Genomic DNA, 15,845 nt, shown 5'->3' on the forward strand with positions numbered 1-15,845 from the left:
CAATTAAAATACTTTCATTTTTCCAACAATTGTCAGTGCTCCTTATAATCCGGTGTGTTTTACGTATGAATTTTGCTCTGCTCAAGTACAGCGTTATAAAGGAGATTCAGTTTATCGGCCTGTAATCTACTGCTAACCCTGGCTAGCACTGCTAGAGAAGCATTAGCATTACCCGCTAACCATGCTAGCCATTTCAGCGCTAAGAGGCGAGTATATTTGACTGTAGTCTGCATGTTTGCCGTGTTTAAAACAAGCTACGTTGGATAAACCGCTAGCTGATATCGCCCTGGCTTACTGGAACATTCGGGGTTCCTCAGTGTAGCACTGTCAGGTGGCAGTTAGGCAGCATTAGCGGTTAGCCACTAATGCTAATGTTCCAGCCTTCATTGAAATCTGGAAATCTTACTGTAGCTTACTGTAAATAATGGAAGCGCTTTACTCACCCAAATAAACAGTTTTCAAGAGAGAAATCTGTGTAGAATCAATCAGAACTGGGTTGTCTGAAATTACAGTTTCGTTTACTTAGCTTAGCTTAGCTTTACAGGTCTCATTCCCTAGTGGTGACACCTGCTGAATTAAATGGGAAACATGGCGATGGCCCTGTTCCTAACAAGTGCAGCTTAAAATGTGCCTTATAATCCGATGCGCCTTATGTATGAAAATAGAGAAGAAAATTGACATTCGTTGACAGTGCCCCTTATATACAGTGCGCCTTATAGTGCGAAAAATACGGTACTTAATGTTTAATCAAACAAACACTACAAATGCCAGATTGTAGAAGAAGTGTTAGGATGAGTGCAGGACGGTTACCTGGTATCGTTCTCTCAGCGTCTGTCCTGTCGTTGCTTAGGTCAGTCTCCATTTCCTGAGAAGGAGCCTCTGAAACACATTGAGTTTAGGTCGTTAATTTCTTCGTTTTATGCTGTAATTAGAGATGCAGTTAAGAAAATTTATATTCTGGGTTCTAAAGTTCTAACGTCCTGCAGTATATCATCAGTTTAATGAGATAAATAAGTAAATTAGAGCAATATCTTAATGATCTTTTACATATATTGTATATCAGGGTCGGCAATAGGCAGCCCGTTTAGTTTTCACTCGTTCTCGTTTTCTCCTTATATCTCCTTATAAGGGCGTTTTCTCCCGGTCGTGTCCCAATTCTCCAGCCGGGGCAGCAGAAGTGTATTGGACCGTGACCCAGAAGACACGGGTTCGATCCCACGTTAGGATCAGCATGATATTTATATATATTTTTTCCTTTTTTCTTGAGTTTACCTGCTTTGAGATCAACTGTTCTGCAATTGGGTTCAACAACCCTCTGGGCTGGAGAGCTACTAGTCCGTAGTCCGTAGCTACTAGTCATTTTACAAATCAGAATTTATTTTTTGTGGCCACCACATAATGGCTTGGAAAATATCTGGCCCATGGCCAAACTTGATTGCTGACCCCTGTTGTATATCATCATTTAAAAAATGTGTATCTCTAAAACTAAAACTTTACAGAATGAGAAAAAAAACATCTTGACTTTTGATGTAAAGTTGATATAAAAGGGTTTAATTCCAAGACTTTTTGGAGCATTTCTATTGGTCCGTTCATCATGAAATTCTGAGGGAATGTAAAGAACAACTGCCAGATTCACATTATGTCAAAAATGATGACACAAGGTGTTGCAAAAACATCTTAATTTTCTTATAATGGCCATAAAAAGGAAAAAAAGTCATTTTTTTACTGTTAACAATGAACACACACACACACACACACACACACACACACTCGCACACTCAGAGTGGTAGGCAGCCAGGTGAGTGTCTGGGGAGCAGGTTAGTTGGCGTGCTGAAGGGCACCTCAGCCGTGAATGATATTTAAGTTAGAATTAATATGGTTAATAAAGCCTCATTCAGAACGTGCTGCTCCTCTATAGCAAGAGCATGTCTTACAAACCTGACTAAGCCTGCTCTGATTGGACGGTTTTCTACTGTTTTCTTCTCTTAAAATGATATTAAAATTAACTTTACACAGCACCACTGGGGTATATTGAGAGTGCGCGGGAGGGATCAGGTCCAGCTAACTGATTTTTTATTACCTGAGATCTTTCTAAATTCTAGTTTTGGTGTGGTTGATGAAAAATCACAGAGGGTCTGAGATTCTAAACATTGGTCAGATGATTGAGAACCAATTTAAAGCCATCAAACATTTTCATTGGTCCAGACATCATGGTATTTTGTGATTTTCATACCTGTAGTTAGTTTCTCTGGTCCGGATCAGTTGATGAGTGTTTATTTAGAGCAAATGTCTTCAAAAATCTGTAAAATGAGGATTTTTTTGCCTTTTTTGACACAAAAACTGATTTGTTGATTGTTTCAATATGTAAAAAATGTTGGAAAAAATGCATTGCATGTAAAAAAATATCTAATGGATGTAATTGAAGCCCACTGGTGTTTCTGTGATACTCATGTTTGTTGCTTAATTTAGTTATTGACCGCTGTGGTGTTGATAATTGGTTCCTATGTGTTGTCATGTTTTATACTAATATGCCTCATTTCCTTACATCCTGCCATCCATTCCTATGGGAAAAAAACACTTTCATAGCAATGCACTGAAAATTGGTCTGGAAACTTTTAACTTTTAACTTGTCTATAGGCTACATTTCTTAAGCTATACAATTTCTATAAGCTATAACACCTAATTTGGCACAATCATGGAAATAATATCACAGTTTTATTAAAAGAAAACAGAAAAAGAAAATGAATGGTTCCAATTATATTTTTCTTAAGACAGCTGATAAGTAAAATGGCCAAAAAGTGTAAGTGTTGGTTGCTAAGGTGTGGCTATGTGGTTGCTAATGTGTTTCTAGGTAGTTGCTAATATTTGTCAAGCGGTTGCTTTTACAGTTGATGAGTGTTTATTTAGAGCAATTTCTCCGTCTGTTTGGTTTGGTTTTACATAGGCATAAACCTTATCGCACCAAAATGTGCACCAATAAACCATGCAAACACATTGTCTCCTCTGATTGGTCAGAGCTTTCTGGCATATATAGTGAGAAGATACTGTGTTCCAGAATCTGTGTACATCTGTGCAGTGTGAAGCTGCTTTAAAACAGAACGCTAAACGTAGTAAACAGTCGTGAGTCGTGTGGCTGCAAGCAGTGAGCGCTGCACATACTGCATGAGTAAACAGCATGGAGCAGCAGAGACATTGTTTGTTCATATCTGTGACAATTAGTGTTTTATTTTTACTAATATATCAGATTAAACTGCGCCTTATTAGCAGTTTAGCTCAAATAAAAGAGGTATATTTGATAGCTGGGTCAGATCGATACTGAATCACGTTCTCACCACAAGTGTGAAAACGCCTTTAAGCCCTATCCGGACAAAATTAGTTTCTTAGGGGGACGTCTGTGAAAAATATTTCTCACTTCTGCTGAGTGATAAAACTCCTGCATCTGGACTGCAATTGAAAAAACAGGAGGACCAGTGAGTTTTTAGGTTTTCTCGATCACATGACATCGCAGCGTTCAGTAGCTCCTCCATTTCCACTCGCTGTTGTGTTTACGGGAATTTCCGTGGAAATGGGTGCCCAAAGCGTAATTACAGTGCGCGGCAGTGGACAAATAGCTATTATATTAAACGTGAGGTGACTAAACTCAGAGATGTATATGTGGACGAGACTAAAATTACCAGAGTTCAGTGAAAAACAGTAGATAATTCTGCCTGTAAATCTTTTAGAGGACATCTGAGAAAAACACATACATGGTCGTTCTGGACGGTAGTAAAATCATAAAGGACCCCTCATAAAGGAGAAAATTACCCCAGAACCCCCTGAGAAACTAATCCCATCCGGATAGGGCTATAGACACAAAAAAGTGAAAAATAAAACTGTAAAAAAAAAAAACTGTCACATTGACATAAAAAAAATCTGCTTTGCTTGCATTAATTTATTTAAAGTACATGTAATTTTTTTATATATTTACTGTTGTTTACTAATTTATAAAGATCTCAAATATCAAATATCTCATTCATTCTCTCATGGATTTTCATCACAATCTTTATTATTATAATATTTTTTGTCTAAAATATTCATAGTATCAGTGTATGTTGGTATGTTCTCCCACCGGTTGGAGTTCGGGCGTGCTCGCTGGTGGACGTCTGCTGCAGCGTCTGCTCGGCCTGGTCACGCCTCTTGGACTCGTACTCCAGAGCTTCCTGCAGCTTCCTCTTCGTCTTCTTCTCCTTCTTCAGACGCTTATGGATCAGAGCTGAGGAGCACAAAACAATAATGTCTTTAAAAATCTGTAAAATTAGAGATTTTTTGCCTTTTTTGATTTTTGATTTGTTGATTGTTTCAATATGTAAAAAATGTTGGAAAAAATGCATTGCATCTAAAAAAAAATCGAATGGATGTAATTGAAGCCCACTGGTGTTTCTGTGATACTCATGTTTGTTGCTTAATTTAGTTATTGACCGCTGTGGTGTTGATAATTGGTTCCTATGTGTTGTCATGTTTTATACTAATATGCCTCATTTCCTTACATCCTGCCATCCATTCCTATGGGAAAAAACACTTTCATAGCAATGCACTGAAAATTGGTCTGGAAACTTCTAACATTTAACCTACATTTCTTAAGCTATACATTTTCTATAAGCTATAACACCTAATTTGGCACAATCATAGAAATAATATCACAGTTTTATTAAAAGAAAACAGAAAAAGAAAATGGATGATTGCAATTATATTTTTCTTAAGACAACTGATAAGTAAAATGGCCAAAAAGTGTAAGTGTTGGTTGCTAAGGTGTGGCTATGTGGTTGCTAATGTGTTTCTAGGTAGTTCCTAATCTTTGTTAAGTGGTTGCTAGGCTATTTCTATATTTTAGTTGTTAGTTGCTATAGTGATACTAAGTGGCTGCTGGGTATTTGTATGGATAATTTGTATGAAAACTTTTAGACGGATTTGTCAAAAAAATTGGATAAAGCTATGCTAATGTTCCAAGGATTTATAGGATGAAAAATTAAGCAACTTTACCGTTAATCTGTTATTTCCAATTCATTGTTGTTCTTTTACATGTTTTGAATTGTACTTTTCTTTGTTTTAGTCATGTTTCATGCTTTATTCTTATTTTAGTTTTTATTTCCATTTTTTTTCTGTTATTCTTTTACATGTTTTTTTTTTTTTATTTGACTTCTCTTTGTATTTTCTAATTTGTAAAGCACTTTGAATGACCCACCGTTGTGTATGAAAGGTGCTATATAAATAAATCTGCCTTGCCTTGCCTTAAATAATCTGAGAGCATTGTATTTAATAACACACCTTCAGTGATGGTATAGTTACTTTGGAAAAGTAATCCGATTACTGATTACTGATTACTTCTTTAAAAAGTAACTTAGTTACTTTATGGATTACTTGATTTTAAAAGTAACTAAGTTACTTTACAAGTTACTTTATTAGTTACTTTCAGCAGCTGCAGACACACCACCTCCCGCCGCCTTAACATAAACATTATAACCAGTTTTATATATTACTGCTTTTATTGGAAAATGCATTTTTAACAGCAACAATGTATCTCTTGACACTTAAAGTTGAACTATTTACTTAAAAAAAACTCTTGAATGAATTTAACATAAATACTTGTTTTTATAAAAAATATAAAATAAAGAAAGTCTTTAGACACTGTAAAACTGAACATTGAAGCTGTTGTTCTCAGCAGGGCAGCGAGGAGTGGATTTATAAAACTAAACCGTGTATATACAGGTGCTGGTCAACGAATTAGAATAATTTGAAATAGTGCAATCATGAAATTCTTTGAATGCATTTTTTGTGCAGAAAGCAAATCAGGTGTTCACCGCACCTGTCCTACTCGTTAGACTAATCACAGAACTCGTTACCTGGAAAAAAATTTGCTCAGCTGAGCTTTCCAAAAGGCCCATTTAGGCCATTTAACTGTGACATTATTCTAATTCTCCATTATTCTAATTCAATAAAACAACAGTGTCACAGTTAAATGGCCTAAATGGACCTTTTGGAAAGCTCAGCTGAGCAAATTTTTTTCCAGGTAACGAGTTCTGTGATTAGTCTAACGAGTAGGACAGGTGCGGTGAACACCTGATTTGCTTTCTGCACAAAAAATGCATTCAAAGAATTTCATGATTGCACTATTTCAAATTATTCTAATTCGTTGACCAGCACCTGTATGGTCTAGGCTGACATCATGTGTGTCTTTTATTTTTATTACTATTTTTATTATTATTGCTTTTATTTTTGTTAAGTTAGTTTTAGCTAATTTTAACCCATTTTTGTTGTATTAGTCTTCCTTTCTTTTGATTTTAATTTTTGTCAATTAAACCATACTTAATTATAATCATTATATATATTTTTAAAATTAATTAATTTATTTTTTATTATTATTATTATTATTTTTTTATTATTTATATATTTTTATATATTTTATTTACTGATATTTTACAATAATTAAATTTACCTTTTATTTTTTTCTCTGTTATGTCAATCCCTGTTTTTGTAAATGCTCGGCTACATTGAAAATGAGGGCTGCCCTCAATGTACATCCGAGTTAAAATAAAGGTTGATTGATTGATTGATGTGTACTTTTGTTATTTTGGCCTGGTTTTATTTTGTAATCACATGTTAAGAGTGAAACAGTGGAGTGGGGGAGTAAACCAGTGGTTGTACCTCATTAACAGAAGCTTCTCAATCCTCTTGTCAGAAAGTCTATTTCTTCTAGGCACTTTGTTGTACAGCGAACCCTGATATTGGAACCTTTAGCTGATACCAACTCAAAATAGTGGCTGTATTTCCAGCTACAAAACGCGCTTCTCTCGCCTGCCTAAAGTAAAGTGTTACTGACATCACTGCACACCTCCATACAAATGCATAATTAAACTGGCCAAAAAATGCACGACTCCAGTAAATAATGCTGGACCTATTAGACTGTGTGTGTGTGTGTGTGTGTGTGTGTGTGTATCTAATCTGGGTAGAGGCTGAATCCTCTGCTGAATGTCTTAATTTCCTGCGTTTGTAATAACAGAGCGGGTTTAGGAAGTTGGAGTCAGCGAAAAGTGCAATTCTATGCATTAGCTCTAATACTCCCTCAGGCACTGGAGCGGATCCTCACTGGCTGTATAAACTGATCCCGAATCAGCCGGCCCATTTACACCCAGTTCATTCACCATTAGAGACGAGGCAGCTTTACGCAGCGTCTCTCTCTGTAATGAAGAAGTCAACTGATGTGATGTATTATATACAAGATTCATTATCTTGATCATAGGAGCTGCATATTAACTCAGCCTCACAGTTTACACACGTAATAGATCATTATTACTAATAACAGCGTACTGTATGTACTTCTAATTACAGCGTCTAATTACTCGTGAATCTGAGTCTCAGTGTGTGTGTTTTACTAGGTGTCTTTTTTTAATGTATGTATATAGTGTATTTGCCCGTATGTTCGTAAGTGTGTGTGTGTGTGTGTGTGTGTGTGTGGCCTGCTGAGGGAAATCGCTGAACGTGCAGTCCTGTGCGGGAAGATGTTCGAACAAGCGATGAAGAGCTTCGTAATTAAACAACATTAATTAATGCTGCATGTACCGCTGTCATAGCGCTGTAATTCAGATACTTTACGACTATGAGCAAATTTATACGCCGCTTATTTTATTTTAAACCACAAAACCACGGCTGAACTGATACATCTTTAAACAATCGTATCAGCTGATAGTTTTAAAACACTTTTAACCAAACATTTTTTTTTAATCTATCTATCTATCTATCTATCTATCTATCTATCTATCTATCTATCTATCTATCTATCTATCTATCTATCTATCTATCTATGCTATTTATTGGTTTATGTTTGAGTAAAATGAACATTGTTGTTTTATTCTATAAACTACAGACAAGATTTCTCCCAAATTCCAAGTAAAAATATTGTAATTTAGAGCATTTATTTGCAGAAAATGAGAAATTGCTGAAATAATAAAAAAAGATGCAGAGATTTCAGACCTCAAATAATGCAAAGAGAACAAGTTCATATTCATTTTTTTCAGGTTTTAGGAGTTCAGAAATAATCAATATTTGGTGGAATAACCCTGGTTTTTAATCACAGTTTTCATGCATCTTGGCATCATGTTCTCCTCCACCAGTCTTACACACTGCTTTTGGATAACTTTATGCCACTCACTCCTGGTGCAAAAATTCAAGCAGTTCAGTTTGGTTTGATGGCTTGTGATCATCCATCTTCCTCTTGATTATATTCCAGAGGTTTTGTGAATATAATTTGGTAAAATGAAAGAAACTCATCATTTTTAAGTGATCTCTTTTTGATTGCAGTGACCTTACACTGACTAGCCAAAAGTCATGGGACAGCAGTGTGTAAATGTATACCACCTACAGTGATCAGTGGTCCCAGCTTCTATTAAACATGACAAAATCCATGGGAATTGATACTTGCTCTTGTCCCACGACTTTTGGCAATTGATTTATAAAATTAGACTCAGATTTCTAAAAATGTAATATTTTATGTACAAATAATAACACTTAGATGCCTATACCACTTATAATTAGCCTCGTAATAAATTCCAAAATTGTGTGGATCCTGAATTCTTATCACATTAACTGCAATAAAAAAAAAAGTTAAAAAAAAGGAAGGATTTCATCTTCTCCTGTAAAGTTATCAAAAAAAAAAAGATTTAAATATAATGTATAATTGTGTTTTTTGGACTAATTTTGTGGTACGTTTTTATTATTGAAATGAATAAGATTCATTTATTCATTTAAAATGAATAAGATTAATTGGGTACCACTTTAAAATAAGACTACCTTTATAAAGGGTTTATAAATGGTTTACAATTAGTTTATTAATAGTTACTAATTAGGTTGTGAATGCCTTAAAAATCATTAATAAGCAGTTATAACGCATACGTAGAAAGGGCAACAATATAGCTCGCTGTGGGTTCACTATTTGGCAAACAACAGGTCATTGTTGCCCTTTCTACGTATGTGTTATAACTGATTATTAATGATTTTTAAGGCATTTACAACCTAATTAGTAACCATTAATAATTAATTGTAAACCATTTATTTACCCTTTATAAAGGTAGTCTTATTTTAAAGTGGTACCGATAAATTATATTTATGGTTATTCTGCATTACTGTCCACTTTTACAGCTCTTTACAAATAGTTCTACAAATAAAAAAAAACCTTTTTGGGCCCATAAAATTAGGTTTTTAATGGAACTAAATGCGGTTCTATAGGTTAAAGTAGTATTTTGAGACTCTAATACACAAACAGAACTTGACCTCTGATCATCATCATCATCATCATCATCAGCGTGATGGTCTAAGCGTTTGTAAGCAGGGTCTGAGCTCAGTTTCCCGTAACCACATCCTGAATCTGAGCTCTGTGGATGCGGCGTTTAAACTGATCTGATATCAGGTATCAGAGAAGATGATCACCTCGATTCTTCTGCTCCACACACAGCTGTCTCTCCAGCGTCTCCCGCAGCTCCCGCTCCCGATACAGCTCCATCTTCAGCTCCGTCTTCTCCAGCTGCACCTGCTTCTCCTGCGCCCGGGCGTTATCTATCGCCACCTTCAGCAGACCCTGATCACACATTCAGCACAGAGAGAGGGGTTTAACCAGGATTTAGATTTAGAGTTTTTAAAATTAGTTTTAGTAAATTCTGTTTGTTAATATGTACATTTGCAAAAAAAATTAATCAAATTAAACTGTTAAGAAATTCTAAAATTAAAATGAGTCTAAAGTTTGTAAAAGTAATAAACTCTGTAATAAAATGTTACATTTCTTAAGATAATCCTGACAAAAAATACGTTTTTAGGAAATTCTATACAAACTATACAAGAATTTTTAAGACATTTAGGACTAAAATGCTTTGCTTTTATTATTATTGTTAAAATTTTGACAAAAAAATGCCTGAAACATGTTTGCTGTTTTTAAATCAAATTCTTGACTAAAATAATTCAGTTTGTATGGATTTTAAAACTTTAATGATTGAAAATAAAAGAATAAAATCTTTACACAGATTTGATAAAATTTTAGACTGAAAAGTTTACATTTTTTGGAAATTACACAATAAAAGTTTATATTCTATACAATTCTAGACTGAAAACTACATTTTTTGGAAATCACAAAATAAATTTTAAAATTGGACAAAATTCTAGACTGAAAAATTTTTATTTTTTGGAAATTACACAATAAAAGTTTTGCATTTGATAAAATTATACTGAAAACTGTACATTTTTCGACATTTCAGAATAATATTTTACATTTGATAAAATTCTAGACTCAAAACTGTACAGTTTTTGGAGATTACAGAATGCAGGTTTTTACATTTGGTAAAATACTAGACTGAAACTAAAGAATAAAGATCTATACAGAAAAGTGTAGTTTTTGGGAAATTACAAAATAAAATGTTTACAGTTTATAAAACTCTAGACTGAAAACTGAATTCTAATTCTTAACTTAAATATTTTCCTTTTACAAAATTCTTGACTGAGAATTTGACATTTGACGTAAAAGTCTAGACTGTTTACATTTTTATTGAATTTTGGACTGAAATGTAATTTTTTAAAATGAGAAATTATACACTAAAACAGCTACATTGTAAGAGTTGTAAGTTTTAGACTGAATTTTTAAAAAATCTGGTCTTAAAAGTTCTGATGTTTTGTGTTCTGGACTCAAATGTTCACATTGTAAGAACTAAACTATTGAACTAAAATGTTGATATATTTGGTAAAGGTTTTTCTCATTATCTGTTCAGATATGTACACTGTTATACATTTTAAATGAGCTCATTTAAAAAAATCAATTTTCTAAAACTACTAAGGTGAATCTGATACTGTAATTAAGATCAGTAATCTTCTGTTAGCGGGTGTGACGCAGTGGTTTCTGGGTATTATCACTGCAGTTCGAGCAGTTTATTTATTCTAAGAATAGAGATTTCTGGGATGTTTGTTAGATCATGTTTTCAGATGATTTAGAGCAAAACACTGAAAGCTGTTTGTGGCTGTATCGCTGCTGTTGTGAGGACACACTGCAGGAGTGTGTTTCTGAGAACGGCGGAGTGTGTGTGTGTGTGTGTGTAAGTGTGTGAGTGTGTGTGAGTGTGTGTGTGTGTTTCTGGGAAGCACTGGCTGGTACCTGTATGTTGGTGAGGAGTGTTTCTATGGAGGACAGGCCTTCAGGAAAGAGCAGGGGGGCGGGGAATCCGGGCGGGAGCGTGGGTCCGGGGTGGGAGAGGCGCTCGTAGCTCTCTCGAGACGTGGGGGTGCACAGCAGACTCTCCTCTATAACACACACACGTTTATAACACGTTAACTCAGAGAACAATCTACCATTTACACAGACACTGTCTAATAGCTCACAGCTGCAACTACATTCACATGTTTATGGAGAAATTCTTGGCAAAATGTAACCATTCTGGACCTACAGGTTTAAAGTTTATGTTTGTAGGGAATTCTGGAGAGAAATTATTAAGATTTTAGGAAATTTGGGACTGAAATTTTTAAGGTTTTAGGATTTTTTAAAGAAAAAATATTAAGGTTTTAGGACATTTGGGAAATTTTAAACTGAAGTTTATAAGGTTTTAGGACATTTTGGACTGAAATTATTATAGTTTTAGGAAATTCTGGACATTTTGGACTGAAATTATTAAGGTTTTAGGAAATTTTGGACTGAAATTATAGTTTTAGGAAATTTTGGACATTTTGGACTGAAATTATTAAAGTTTTAGGAAATTTTGGACATTTTGGACTGAAATTCTTAAAGTTTTAGGAAATTCTGGACATTTTGGACTGAAATTATTAAGGTTTTAGGAAATTTTGGACTGAAATTATTATAGTTTTAGGAAATTTTGGACATTTTGGACTGAAATTATTAAAGTTTTAGGAAATTTTGGACATTTTGGACTGAAATTCTTAAAGTTTTAGGAAATTCTGGACATTTTGGACTGAAATTATTAAAGTTTTAGGAAATTTTGGACATTTTGGACTGAAATTATTAAGGTTTTAGGAAATTTTGGACATTTTGGACTGAAAATATTAAGGTTTTAGGAAATTTTGGATTGAAAATATTAAGGTTTTAGGAAATTCTGGAGTGAAATTTTTAAGGATTTAGAACAATTTGGACTGAAATGATTTAGGAGAACGCTCAGGAACCGACTCGTTCCATCAACAGAACCTGTTCAGATCAAATCACGCTCATCACTCAACCAGGGGTTTATTTAGATGTTCTAGAAACAGACAGATGTACGTAATTACAGGAAACACAACTCCAGCACCATGTTAAAAACATGCGTATCATTTCACACCCCAATAATACTGTTTCAACTGCAAACATATAACATTTACACAGATACTGTACAATAGCTCACAGCTACAACTGCATTCATATGTTGGTGGACAATTCTGGGAAGAATTTAACATTTTTTGGAAATTCTGAACCAACGGGTTTAAAGTTTATGTTTTTTTAGAGAATTCTTTACTGGAATTATTAAAGTTTTAGAAAATGTGGACTAAAATTTGAAATTATTAAGATTTTAGGAACCTTTTGACTGATATTATTAAGGTTTTAGAAATTTTGGACTAAAATGATTAAGGTTTTAGATTTTTTTTACTGATATTATTAAAGTTTAAAAAAAAATTAAGACTAAAATTATTAAAGTTTTAGAAAATGAAAAAAAAAAATGTGACTGAAATTATTAAGGTTTAGGAAACGTTGGACTGAAATTATTTGGGATTTAGAACAATTTCAGACATAAATTATTAAGGTTTTAGGAAACTTTGGATAGAAATGATTAAAGTTTTAGAGAGAGCCTTCGTGAGTTTTCATTCTTTGTTTTATATTCAAATGATCAAATAATGAATTTAGTTTATTGAATGAAATCCTACTGTGTTGTAACATCTCTTAAATTTAACACAGTAAGATGCATCATAACACAGTGTGATTGTGATAAACCAAGCCACTGAGTCTCTGATTCCAGAGGAGCTGCAAAGGTCTGAAACCACAATCCCACCAGAGAGCGAGTCCAAGCGGAGCGACGAGTCAGAACCCGACCCAAATCCCCCGAGAACTGAACTGCAGAACTGACCAGTGAGTTCAGGAGAATACAAACTTCAGCCGTGACTGACGAGACACACCTCTGATTCCCTTACATATCCTCTATTCTCCTCCAAAGCAACGTAATGCAAAGAAACATAATGCAAAACAACGTAATTCAAAGCAATGTTATTCAAAGTAATGTAATGCAACGCAATGTAGCGCAAAACAATGTAACGTAAAGCAAAGCAACGTAATTCAAAGCAACGTAATGCAAAGTAATGTAACATAAAGCAATGTAACGCAAAACAACGTAACGCAAAAAAACGTAACGCAAAACAATGAAATTCAAAGCAACCTAATGCAAAGTAATGTAACTCAAAGTAATGTAGTGCAAAACAACGTAGCGCAAAATACGTAACACAAAGCAGCGTAACGCAAACCAGCGTAACACAAACCAGCGTAACTCAATGTGATGTTACTTAAATTAATGTAACACAAAGGAACATAACTCAAAGCAACATAATGCAAAGTAATGTAACACAAAGCAACGTAACTTAAAGCAACGTAACTCAATGCAGCGTGGGGCAATGCAATGTAATGCAAGCAGCTTAATGCAAGGCAACATAAGGCAAATCAGTGCAAAACAATGTAACATAAAGCAATGTTACATAAAACAGTGTAATAATTAATTATGTTGCAATGTAATACAGGACAAGCTCTTGCAATGAAATGTACCACAATGCAGCATAGAACAGTGCAATGTAACATTAATGTAATGTAATGTACTGAGATACAACATGATGCAATGTAAAAAAAGACAATGCTCTACAATGTAATGTATAGTAAAATACAGTAAATTAAAATGGGTTACAGTTATGGATTGTTTTGATCTCTGTACAGCATTTTTGTTGTGTATTAAATAACAGTGTATGTACTGTAGTACTGTAGATGTCCTGTAGATTCCTGACTTCTCTCAGAAGCAGCAGCAGGATTTTAAATGCAGAGCTGATGGTTTTAGAGCAGTTCTTTGGGGCAGAGAGCAGTCAGGTCTAATAACAGTGCAAGGTCGTTACAGAACATCAAAGCTACTTTGTGTTTCTAATGCGCCCCGTGTCGCTCCGCCTGAGTAAATGTCAGCCTGATCATTTGCTGAGAGTCAGCAGGTTCTCTCCCCTCTGGCCTCAGAACAGTAAATCTCCAGAGCGTCGATGCGGCATGAGCGCTACATGTTGATCCCAGATCAGTCCTGGTGGCCTCCGAACAGTAAATCTGCTTTTATTACGACGGGAACCGGAGAATCTCTGTCAGAAGGCCGGGGACCCGTATACTTCTGCTGGATCTGCTGTTTTTAAAGTCGCTAAGAAAAAAAATCGGCAGTGCCATTTAGAGATTGAGATGTTTTGGGTTCATTAGATTAAATCTATGCGTCTACGTATGTAAGTTATTTCCATGTGAATAAAACCAATACACAACATCCACCAATCCATTTATCCACCCACTCACCAATCCATCCACCCACTAACCAGTCCATCCATCCACTTACTCACCAATCCATCCATTCATCCAACCAATTACTCACCAATACATCTATCCACTCACTCACCAATCCATCCATCCATTCACCCACTCACCAATCCATCCACCCATCCATCCATCCATCCACCCACTCACCAATACATTCCATCCACCCACTCACCAATCCATCCATCCATCCACTCACCAATCCATCCATCCATCCACCCACTAACCAGTCCATCCATCCACTCACTCACCAATCCATCCATCCATTCACCCACTCACCAATCCATCCACCCATCCATCCATCCAACCATGCACCCACTCACCAATCCATCCATCCATCCACCCACCAATTCATTCATCCATCCATCCACTCACTCACCAATCCATTCATCCATCCACTCACTCACCAATCCATCCATCCACTCACCAATCCATCCATCCATCCATCCACTCACTCACCAATCCATCCATCCATCCATCCACCTACTCACCAATCCATTCATCCATCCACTCACTCACCAATCCATCCATCCACTCACCAACCCATTTATCCATCAACCCACTCACCAATCAACCCATTTATCCATCCATTCACCCACCCACCCACCAATCCATCCATCCATCCACTCACAAATACATTCCATCTACCCACTCACCAATACATCCATCCATCTATCCACTCACCAATACATTCCATCCACCCACTCACCAATCCATCCATCCATCCATACATCTACTCACGAATCCATCCATCCACCCACTCATCAATCCATCCATCCATCCATCCATCCATCCATCCATCCATCCACCCACACACCAATCCATCTATCCATCAATTCACCCACTCACCAATCCATCCATCCATTCATGCACCCACCAGTCCATCCATCCACCCACTCACCAATCCATTCGTCCACCATTCACCAATCCATTCATCTTTCCATCTATCTGTCAGTTTGCCCTTCCATTCATCCACCCATATCAGCACTCTTGGACTACATCTATCTGTCTATTTGCTTTTTTGTCTGTCCGTCTGTGTGTCTGTCTGTCCAACCATCCATCCATCCACCCTATTCAACCATTCATCCATCCATATACCCCCCCCCCACTCACCAATCCATCCATTTGTCTGTTTGCCCTCCACACATTCATCCATATCTGTTTGTCTATTTATGTCTTAGCTTTAACTCCTGGACTACATCTATCTGTCTGTCTGTCTGTCTGTTCGTCCATCCACCCACCAATCTAAATCTGTTCCCCC

The 15,845-nt window shown here is 35.7% G+C and overlaps 2 protein-coding genes across 5 annotated transcripts in view; one reads left to right on the forward strand and one right to left on the reverse strand.

Annotated features, from left to right (window-relative positions):
- tmem41ab (transmembrane protein 41ab) overlaps positions 1-15,845 on the forward strand; it is a 519,270-nt gene that overhangs the window by 186,493 nt on the left and 316,932 nt on the right. The gene's annotated exons all lie outside the window — the stretch shown is intronic.
- Positions 1-15,845, reverse strand: part of dachc (dachshund c) — a 117,064-nt gene that overhangs the window by 3,294 nt on the left and 97,925 nt on the right. For all 4 annotated transcript variants that reach the window (XM_022674613.2, XM_022674614.2, XM_022674615.2 and 1 more), the window contains exons 7-10: positions 11,165-11,310; positions 9,460-9,607; positions 4,109-4,252; positions 811-879 (exon numbers count right to left, since the gene is read on the reverse strand). In XM_022674613.2, coding sequence (XP_022530334.2) covers positions 811-879; positions 4,109-4,252; positions 9,460-9,607; positions 11,165-11,310 — 507 coding nt within the window. The remainder of the gene's footprint in view (positions 1-810; positions 880-4,108; positions 4,253-9,459; positions 9,608-11,164; positions 11,311-15,845) is intronic.

This window comes from Astyanax mexicanus, chromosome 21, assembly GCF_023375975.1.
Source record: "Astyanax mexicanus isolate ESR-SI-001 chromosome 21, AstMex3_surface, whole genome shotgun sequence".
NCBI classification, from domain to species: domain Eukaryota; kingdom Metazoa; phylum Chordata; class Actinopteri; order Characiformes; family Acestrorhamphidae; genus Astyanax; species Astyanax mexicanus.